Genomic DNA, 11,412 nt, shown 5'->3' with positions numbered 1-11,412 from the left:
TCCATAGAAACCAATGTTGTCAACTTGACTGTCATCAACATCGGAACCTAATATAAATTTTTATCTTTCAATTCTTTTTTTTACACTTATATGCCTACTTAATAAAGTGTATTTACAAAAGAAAAATAATGAATAATATTTATTAATGCAAAATTTTATAAAACATGACTCTTTATATTGATACCAAGTTAACTTTTACTGATAATAATGTAGTATCAACAGTAGGATCTTGGCATCCCTCTTTGCCTCTTTTAGCTGTAGGTTCTTACAGTCAAGAAAAAGGAGGATTTGTAACAATATTTCATGAAAATGTAAGTTAAAAACATATTAATCTTTGTTATTACATTCTGGGTTGTTTTGGACTATTCTACCCTTATAAGAATAATCATCACTTGTGCTGACTACCGATATGTAAGTCCTTATTTGCCTGTCTAAAACATTATTAAAAACACAACTTTTAACGAATATATAATTTTAGACAGTACATTTAAATCAATGCATATAATGTTAACAGAGATTTAAAAAAGTAATTGTTAAGTTTCTTGTGGGCTCTTCTCAACAGATAACAACATTCCGAACCCTGCAGTAGATTTAAAAAAAAAAAACTATTTAAAAGTGTCTGTAAACAAGTCTATTTAAATAAAAATGAATTTGACTTACATATATATTATTTGTCACCAAATTTGTTTCATAAAGTCTATTTATTGTAGAATTACAGAAACAAGTTTTTTTTGTTAGTTGAAGAGAAAAATATTTTATGGAGGAATCCCATAAAATAATAATATAGTTTATTATTTATCATATTTTGCACCATATATGTTATGCTTTATATATAAACAATATAGATTTCATACAGTTCTTTAAAAAAATAATAAGTTTAATGGAAATAAAATAATAACTACACAAGATTGATGGAAGAGAAAGGTAAAAAACTTAGTTAATAATTCAAAAAGGAACAATATAAACTAAACAATGCCTCCTCCCAGATTACTGTGGGTCATAATTTATTTCTAAGAAATTGTAATGAATTATTTTGTAATTTATATTTATCATGTTAAATTTATTTAAAACCAATAACTTTTCTTATATTTCCAGGGACTTCCACTGGAAGGTTGTGAGTGGCCTATATTGTTATCTAATCAAGTAACAGCTCTTGCATGGCATCCTACGAGAAGATTACTAGTAGTGGGTTGGGATGGTGGTGAACTGTACATTTGGCTGGAATACTCATGGGCAAGATTGGAAGCTCCTCATAATGCTGCCCTTACCACAGTGGCATTCAGTCTCGGAGGGGGCCGCCTCCTTGCATCTGATACTGCTGGCTCTCTCTCTGGTTGGCAATCAGCTTCTGGTGCTCCACTTACTTCCTTTCACCATCAGTTAGGTGATGTCATTACTCATGTTACATTCTGTTCTCCTCGTCCAAACAGTGAGTCCTCAATTAGAGGACTCGCCCGGGCAGCAGTAGCTGGTGATGAAAATGCACTAGATGCTCTGGCAGCTTGGCGTCCCCGCACGACTGCTAGAATAAAAGAAGGCAGCCAACCTGATAATCATGCCTGTTATGCTGCTCAAGATAATGGTGTAATATTATATATTGACCACACAGGAGCATGTTCTGAAGTTCTCAATGCTTCTGGAAATATAATATTTATGGGAGTCATCAGTAACATTTATCTTCTTGTTGCCTGGGAATCAGGAGGGGCTCTTAGCTTAACTAGGTTATTTACTGCAGATGATGGCTCTTTAACAACAGATACCCATGTAAGAATGGCAGCTAGGAATGGTCAATGCATTGTCCTTGCTGGAAATTACAATGTGGCTGTTATAACTGGGGACAATTTAATCCGTGTTTGGGATAGTGAAACTGGGGATAATGACGCTTTGCCAAATGAAAAAGAAGAAATTGCAACAGGAGATATCTTTACGAGTATTAATTATTGCAATTTAAGTGACACTCTCTGTTGTGGTACTTCCCAAGGACATTTGTATCTATGGAGGCGTGATCACAGAAACCAATGGAAACTCATTAGTAGCACAACTGTTAAAGGAACAGTAAAGGAAGTCAGCTGGGGTTCTGAGGGCTTGATGAATCCTTTATTATATGTAAATTGTATAACTAGTGCATATATTCTTCGTGAGCAACCTGTCTCGTGGGGATATTCACCCAATGTGTGGATGGTACAAAAGTCTGCTAATGAACTGGCTATTTGTAATAAAAATAATTTTACATCTACTATAAATACATCAGTCACAGTAAGAGCTTTTGCTTTTAAAGATCAATATGTGGCTTTAGGTGATGGGAAAGAAGTACAGGTAATGTAACTTCTAACAGCAATAAATTTAATATACATTTTTTTATTAATTCTCTAATAACAATACTGTATATTTTGCAGATATGGATGTGCAGTAAAGATAATGAAATAAATTTTTCTCTTATAAGAACATTTTCATGGAAAACGGATGTTCTTATTATTTATAATGACATCCTTGTGGGAGTTGTTAACCCTCACATTGAATGTTACACAATAACAGGCAATAGCTTAGGTATCTTACCTAGTACAGAAGGAGAAGGGGAACCAATCGGAATTACGAACACCAGTAGGTTTATTGTTATTGCTACAATGGATGGAACACTAAAACTAGCAGAAATAACAAAGAAAGGACTTCGAATGCCATATCCTCCTAAAAATTGCTACCAAATGATTGAAGATTTTGGAGAGGTAATGAGAGCATCTGTTAATTCCACTGGTCGATACATTTGCTTAAGTATTGCTAATGCCGGATTGGCCCCAGATCCTCGGCTTTATTTATGGGATGTGGCAAACGATGTTATATCAAATACTCTAGTTAGCAATGAGAATTCAACTCCTCCGTATCAGAGTGTTCCTATAGCTATACTATGGGACAATAATGATTCTAGACTCGTTGCTGTTCACATGAGGTCAGCTGATATAGATAGAATCCATTTGTTTATTTGTCATGAAGGTAAGCTTTATGAATACAAAAATTGGTGTTCTTCTTCAGAGGTAAATTTTACAACTGATTTTATGCTATGTTCTTTATACACTCCGCATTTAATAATACTTTCTCAACAAAATCTTAAAAAAATTTTAATGCGTGAATTTGAAGATATCCCTGATTATGATCCTTCAAATATAAGACAAGTATTAGATTTTCTTTACTACATGACTACTGGCCATTTAGAGAAAGCAGTTGTGATAGGTTCAAGCATATCAGGTGGTAAAAATACAGTTATATGGGATAGTTTAGCAAAGGAATGCGTATCGCGTAAGCGACCTGATGTTGGTGCAGTATGTTTGAGCAAAATGGGTAATATTAAAGGTGCCCTTATGTTGCGTAAAGCCATGAACGCTGACGATATCGATGACTCCTGCAAAATAGGCATACTTGCTGTTAATCTCGATATGATAGATGAAGCAGAAAGTCTTTTCCGAGAAGCAGAGAGGCCAGATTTAATTACTCGTCTCATATCAGCTAAAGAGGGCGGATTAAACGACATAACAAATGGAGCAAACGAAGGAGAAAATATCTTACTTATAAAAAGTGCTCAACATAAATTGGCCAAGGTTCTTTGGTCTAATGGGGAAACTGGCGCGGCTTTAAAGTTATTTGAAGCTGCAGGCACTCTTGTACCGCATGTACCGCGAAATCTTATAGCTCAAGGCCAAGCTCCCATATTAGCACAATATGTATCGAAATCAAATGATGTTAGTTTAATAACGTGGTGGGGTCATTATCTAGAAAGTATTGGCGATCTTGATGGCGCTCTGGAGGCTTATGCTCGCGCAAACGATTTTGGCGAACAGACCAGACTATTATGTCACATGGACAGAATAGATGAAGCTGAGAAATTATGTCACATGAATTCTTCTTCTTTATATCAAATGGCACGCTATCTAGAAATGCAACCAGATAAAACTGAGAATGCAGTTAAGGTAACTAAAATATAGTATCTACCTGTAAAAACACAATACTCTTCTAATTATTAACCTTATTACGGACCTAATTTATTTATGTATCTAATACTTATTTTTTTGCTCTAGATGTACATTAAATGTGGTGCAATATCGTCAGCAATCCGCGTCGCAGCTGAAGCAAGTGCTTGGAATCTTGTTTGGCGGGCAGGATCCGTTTCCTCTACGCATGCCCTTCATGCGGCTTCGATTTTAGAAAACGCTGGTCAAAATGAACAAGCAATTACTTTGTATCAAAAAGCAGGTAGGCTAAATACATTATCTCATCATCATCATTATTTCAGCTCTTGTCGACATACTCTCAACCTTTAAGATATAGTTAACGAGGATCTTGTGAACGATGAACCTGATACCATCATGGAACAGATAGTCACCTTCCTGGTGGTAGCATAGATTACCAAATTCAAGGATTATCATATCCTTCCCCTGTCTTCTGACTTCAAATAATCTTACAATATCTCAAAGTAACTTGTTCACCTCTTATTTCAGCTCAACAATCTTCTCATCGGTCCTCAAAGTTCGTGCATAATTTGTTACCAGGTCCAGTCGTTTTTGTTAGTAGCCTAAACTCTGCTGGAAATTCTTCGTACCTCCTGCTCCACCATTACCATGACCGCTATCTTGATCAGGAACAGTGGAGCCACTAGGAACTGTCTGCCTTTTCCTTTTAATGTTTTTCTTTGAAAAGATTTTGTCAGTAGTAGCCAACCCGCCTGCCAAACGTGGCTACTTCAGTTAGGCTTTAGGTGCTTTTTTTTAAGAGGGATCCTTCGACCATTTAGTTTCCTTTGTTGGATAAAAATAAGGGTGAAGGACAAACCTGGTTCACGTAGTCCCCGCGTGTATGTCTTTTTATATGCGTTCTTGTTTTATTTTCAAATTACCCAACACTTTTGTTAAAATTCGCTAAAATTTCACTGTATGAAATCGCGGCTGGTTGAATAGTACGCGACTGGCGGAAATTTATTTGTGATCTTAACGGAACTTGATCTGCTTGACGCACAGTTGGACTACATACTTATTTAGTAGCCATCTACCCCCAATGTTATCTCAGGTTTAATCGCGAATATGGATAGGTAAGAAGGGTGTAGGATATTGCGGCATTGCGTTTGGAAATATTTAATTTATATAAAAATGATAAGATTATATAAACCACCCTTAGTCACCTCTTTCGACACCCACGGGAAAGGAAGAGGTAGCGTATTCTATGCCGGGACCACACCGCAAAATACATAGATTATATACCTAAATGCATTTTATATACAACTATTGTTATGATTTGTAATTATAGAAATTAGCGGTGCAGTATGATGCTATTTTTAAAGCTCTCTTGTTCTTCTTTTTCTTTCGTAACTGGAATTGTACGATTGTTTTTTTACAACGCCCCGTTTAGAGAGACACTGATTTTCGCATATGGATTAGAAAATGATTCTGTCATCAGTTTTGTATGGTTAACGCCATACAAAAATGATGACAGAATAATTTTATGGAATTGTAACGGTAAATAAGGTTTTATTGTCACATAACCAGTTAATATTTAATATTTCATTAGTTAATAATCGTGTTTGTTGGTTATTTTATAATTATCATTATTTTCAGCATTTTTATTTTTTTCAAATTATTATTATTACATATTTTTTGTTGTTTTGTGTATCCCTTTAGTTATATAAATATCAGAACATATATAATTATTTTTTTTTAGGGAAACCGCACATGGCATTGAAATTAGCTGTAAGTAGTGGAGACACAAATGCTATGATTGCGGCAGTAGAGTCGCTGGGTGACCGTGTAGATCCAGAAGTCGCACATACGCTTGCATCACATCTCAAAAAAGCAGACCACCATTCACACGCTGCTGCTTTGTTAGCAACGGCTGGAAATGTATGTATTTCCTTTTATTTATTTATTAGACGTACAAAGACACATAAGACAATGTTTATACAGTATAATATAAACTAAATATACAAGTATGACTGTATACTGCATATTCGTTGATAGGTACTAAAATCTTATACAATAATATCATTATGGAAGTACTTCTGAATAGTTATATATACCTTGCCAACAATTTTTAAATTCTATAAACAAGATCCACTGATTATTATTTTAAAAGTGTATATAAATATTACGTGTTTAATAATATACCTATAGTGGGGGGAAAGGGATTGTTAGTAATGGAGACTGAGAATCCCATTGCTAGCAATATACCCAATCAGGTCGACCTCCTCGCGGTTCCCCCTGGAAACTATCATGATTTATTCCTGATGAATTCATCATGATGGGCTAACTGGCCTGTTTTCATTCTCATCAATCATCCTTCACTGGTGCTCCGCCAGCGTATTCCGTTAGCGTAGGCGGGGTTACCATACCATTTTCACCCATCAAAAAAAAGATATATATATATATATATATATATATATATATATATATATATATATATATATATATATATATATATATATATATATATATATATATATATATATATAGTGCTTTTCTATATATAATATAAAATAAATATATACCTAACACGTTTTTACCTACTTCAAAATTCCAAATCCATGTGTTTTTACGCAGTTGCGGGCAAAAGCTTGTAATGAATAATTCCGTCATATTCTACGAAGTCACTGAATATAATAAGCGCTACAATGCAATAGTTATTATAGAATGGAAATCCTTAGGCAATAAGGCACGAGAATAGGCGATAAACGAGGCATAACAATGCCTCTCGTGTCTATAATTGCATTCTCTACACTTCAAATCAATATAATATCGTACATATAGCTACTATATGGAAGAAATAAGGAAATCGGCGATATGCATGTTGATCTAATTTGTTGTTTTTATTTTAGTATGAGGAAGCATTAGACATAATGGAACAATCATCGGCACCGTTATCGGAAGAGTTGAGCGAGCGGTTGGCAGCGCCAGCGGGCACAAGCGGTCGCGATGCACTACTGCGCCGCCTAGCGGACGTTCTCGGCGCGCGAGGCCTCTACCATCAGGCCGCTAAACGACTCGCTCATGCAGGAGATAAGGCTTGTGCAATTGTTTTATAATCTTTTTATGCATTTCAAAAGCTTAATTATATAATTTTTTTTAATTATAAATTCTTTCCTTTAAATGTTTACAGCAAGCTAAATGGCGTACACCTGTCGCGCCATTTTACTTATCATAAATAAAGTACATTGATTTATGTCACTTGCCTTACAGGTGTTTCTTTAAAATTTTTATGCAACTTGGAGTAGCAAACATACCCTAATATCCTCGGTATGAATGTACGTTGTAATCTGACCCGAAAGAGCTATATCGAAAGCGTCACCCTAACAGCTTCCCGAAAGCTTGGGATACTTAATAGAATGAAGCGGTTCTTCACGCCTGAGCAAACGTTGCTTTTTATATAAGATGCAAGTGCGCTCATATTTGCCGTTATTGCTCACATCTTTGGGATGGCTTCGCCCGATATCTTCTGGATACTCTCTACAGATTGCAACATTGTACCATCCGCATTATTTACAATCCAAACGTTGCTATCACACTTAAATCTCTTCAAAAGCATCGTGATACAGGCAGTCTAAGTGTCTTTCACCGTCTATAGCACAGGGATTGCACTGAAGAGCTTTTTAACTTAATCCTTCCTTACCATTCCTTTTCAAAAACAACACATGCTTGACTCAAACACACCCACACACAGTACAAGCATTGACTGCGTGCACCAAAAGATCCGTAGATTCATACCTCTGTCGAATTATTAAACTTTGGATTTCTTTTCCCAGTCATGCGTTTCCTCCTACCTAAAATCCTGCAGCATTTAAGCGGGGCGTAAAAAAATGCATTTGTAGGCTGTCAAGGTGACAATCGCCAACATAGTATAGATTGTTGTGATGGCAACCCTTACATTTGGAGCACGTTACCTGGTCTGTCAGGAGGGGTATGTTTATCTAGCCTCTATATAAAAAATACTGATTATTAATTGAATTTGTTATTGGTATTCGCGTACGGTACGGGAATTGTCTAAATCGTGGGTGCCTCAAGTTTAGTGTTTCTAACCGTCAAATAACATCTAACCTCAACCGAATAACGATTTCTTTTTCATCCTGTACAGGCAGGTGCGATGCGTTGGTTGATGCGGTCGGGCGATGTGGATCGTATCGCGGTATTCGCTGCGGCTGCTCGTGACCGCGGCGCGCAGCTGATGGCGGCCGATTACCTGCGGCGACGTGCGGATTGGCGCGCACGGCCGGATCTCGCACGACACATTCTGCACTTTTACACCAGGGCCCGCGCTTATGGAAAGCTGGCCGCTTTCTACGCCGACTGCGCCAAGATGGAAGTTGATGAATACGATGTGAGGACTTCTATTTGCTTTTATATTTTCGCCTTGAATGAATAAATGAAAACTTTAGTGTTCTTCTCAAAGAATGATACAGATTGTGAAGATTTATAATATAATAAAGGTAAAAGATTACCAACAAAATTTATAATTGATTACATAAACTTAACTATGATACACTCATATGATTTAAGATTTATAAGAGACAAAAATTTACGCTCTCTTTTAGGTAAACTATGTTAATTTATCTGGGTCATGTTGAGGGCTTGTACCACGCATGTCTTACGATTTTATCACATTTGTTTTCCTAACTCAAAATATTTTTTATTCCTTATTCATCAGGCAGCAGTTATTTCCTTTTATGTCCATGATCACAAGTATGTACTCTACCTCTGCCAATTAAAAAGTTTTTGTTATACGATTCCACAAGAAACATATAAGTATCATTGCATTTTTAGTACTTCATTTAATACTTTTTTATGTTGTTTTGACTGAAAAGTATTTTTCTAATGAGTCAAAAAAGTGGGATTGAGATCCTCTTGCATAATTATTAATTATTTACAGTATTCGGTTACACTAACTTGATTAATATAATTTACAGAATTATGAAAAAGCGCTAGAAGCTCTTAAGGAAGCTGCCAAATGCTTAGCAAAGTCATCAGACCCTGAATCAGGTGACTTAACATTCTAATACAGATTTAAGCTCTGTATATAGGGATAATAAGAACTGAAGGACTTAATTCATTTTATAGGAGCGCAAACGGTCGCAATTCAAGAACAAAGCACGTTGGTTAAAAGATTCTTAGATGTGAAGAAGACTTTGGAGGCTGGTGAAATTAATACTGGTATTTTTTTTTTTTTCTTAATGTGTTCATACGACTTACAACAAACTCAAGATTTAATCTATGATAATCAAATTACAAAAAAAAATAAACTAAGTTTTAACAATTTCAATGCTTAAAATTCTTTTATTATAAACTGTGCTTTGAACTAATAATTATTTGATAAATAGCTATGTAATATTTTCAAAACAATGGTTAATATGGTAAAAAAATTTACATATAAATTTTTTTAAAGCATTCTCTTGGTGATTTCTCATTTTTAAAATACTAATGCATGTCACTTTATAGTGATAAAATGTGTGAAACCTAATCTCGTATCATTTTACCACATTTTATGCAATAAATTTATTTTGAACATAAAAATCATTTGTTTTTAGCATACAGTCTGAACTCAAGTGATATTGTTAACAATATCTTCAGATTTCACAGTAATAAGATTATTTTACCGTGTGTTGATGTTGGTTACAAAAATTGGTAACAGCCATTTAAAAGAAGTCCTATTTGTGAATTTAAAAAATTGTCCAATTATATTATTATGTCTTACATCATTAATAAATGTATTCTTTACTGTATTCAGGTGTGACAAGTGGACAACAATTACTCCGCGCGCTATCCGGTCGATCTGGACTGATCACCGAAGTGAAAGTACTTAAGTTACTCCTACAGTTCGCTGCTACTCATCCAGATGCCACAAGTATGTTATTACATATATAATTTATTGTGAAATCCTAAATATTAGTTTAAAAGTTAGCACAATCTAACAGGATGCAGACTCATATCTCTTAATTTGCATATTTCTCAGCCATTTTTAACCTTGTCATTGGGGCTATATATCAATATTACAAGCTGCTAGCTATTTATTATCAGTAAGAAATTTTATAGTAAACCTTTTAAACCAACATAAAACTTTTTTTTTTTAGAATTTGAAGAACAGTTAAGAGCATTACAAAAACGACCTGAAGAAGAAAATAACTCCACTGATTCTCCTGAACAAAGTATAGAAGAAATAATATAAATCATTTATGTACCTGCAATATTTAAATGATTATAGTGATGTAATGCTAAGAGACGATGTTCGCGTACAGTGCCTTGCTGTGGGAGAAGTCTATGTGTAGCAGTAGACTGCTTAGGATAATTATAATGACGTAAAGAATAACAATGTAAATACTGGCGTCGGTTCTTCTCTAAACCTATCTCTAAAATTTAAATTTCAACTTGATATCACAGCAATATTTGTATACTAAGAACTAACTAATATGAACTAAATTTCTAATAGATTTAAGGCAGATTATTATAAATTAAGTCTATAATGGTCTATTAAATGGTAATTTCGCGAAAGCATTAAAGTACTAGGTTAAGAGATAAGTTTAGAGAAATTATGCCTCAGAATTCGACCCCACTCTCACAAGTTGTAATATTGCCAATACGTTATTATCAGTATTGCCAGCATTTACATTAAATATTTATCAATGTAAATGCGTATGTATATATATATATATATATAGTTACATATGTGTAATAAACTAATTATCTGTTTCGTCCATCTTCATTATTGATTAAATGTTTCATCACAATTTTATGATTTTATTTTCTATATATATATTTTAAGATCGATCTTAAGGTTATACGATCTACAGAACATAACTCAAGTTTATACAAGTGTGATAATCAGGTGAATATATAGGTATAGCAAAACCTGTGGTATAGCGAAATATTATATATATATATATATATATATATATATATATATAATGGTTTCATAACTATAAAACCCGTAGGTACAATATCAATTAATTTTTTGAGATAAAACTTCTACCTATGACGACGAAAATTGCACAGATTTCGCTATACCTATATATTCACCTGGTTATCACACTTTTATAAACTTGAGTTATGTTCTATAGATCGAATAATCTTAAGATCGATCCTAGTGCGAATTGTGCAGATAAATGTGATTGTATTCTGTTGCAAAATATCTGCTAATAATTCAGCTAAGTTCCCAATAAATATAAACGTGTTAAACTAAAACCTACCTACCCCTAAACTTTCAATTTATAAACTATTGATCGATCAAGAATTTGCATGTTTTATATTGTCATATAGATTTATTCGTCTTTCAAGATCGAATTCCAATTTATTAATATAATCAATTGGTATTATTATCGTTATTATTTTATTCAGAGATGTAGTATAACGTACTACGTATTGTTCTAAGAATAGCACATTTAACTGGAACCTA

The 11,412-nt window shown here is 34.2% G+C and overlaps 1 protein-coding gene across 2 annotated transcripts; it reads left to right on the top strand.

The window, feature by feature from the left end:
* The first annotated feature begins 19 nt into the window (after positions 1–19).
* Positions 20–10,747, top strand: LOC113513429 (intraflagellar transport protein 140 homolog). 2 transcript variants are annotated; one of them, XM_052903471.1, is made up of 11 exons: positions 20–311; positions 1,096–2,316; positions 2,397–3,959; positions 4,068–4,242; positions 5,701–5,879; positions 6,851–7,036; positions 8,104–8,346; positions 8,933–9,005; positions 9,084–9,176; positions 9,751–9,867; positions 10,094–10,747. In XM_052903471.1, exons 1-11 carry the CDS (start codon positions 165–167, stop codon positions 10,186–10,188), a joined length of 4,092 nt encoding a protein of 1,363 aa, XP_052759431.1. In that variant the 5' UTR covers positions 20–164; the 3' UTR covers positions 10,189–10,747. The 2 variants fall into 2 exon arrangements, with proteins under 2 accessions (XP_052759431.1, XP_052759432.1); XM_052903472.1 differs by having other exon boundaries at positions 6,851–7,040; positions 8,108–8,346.
* Positions 10,748–11,412: the final 665 nt, after the last annotated feature.

This window comes from Galleria mellonella, unplaced genomic scaffold, assembly GCF_026898425.1.
Source record: "Galleria mellonella isolate WM207_F2 unplaced genomic scaffold, CSIRO_AGI_GalMel_v1 utg139, whole genome shotgun sequence".
In the NCBI taxonomy this organism is placed as follows: domain Eukaryota; kingdom Metazoa; phylum Arthropoda; class Insecta; order Lepidoptera; family Pyralidae; genus Galleria; species Galleria mellonella.
The sequence above is the reverse complement of the archived record's forward strand: the minus strand, read 5'-3'. Positions and strand labels throughout refer to the sequence as shown.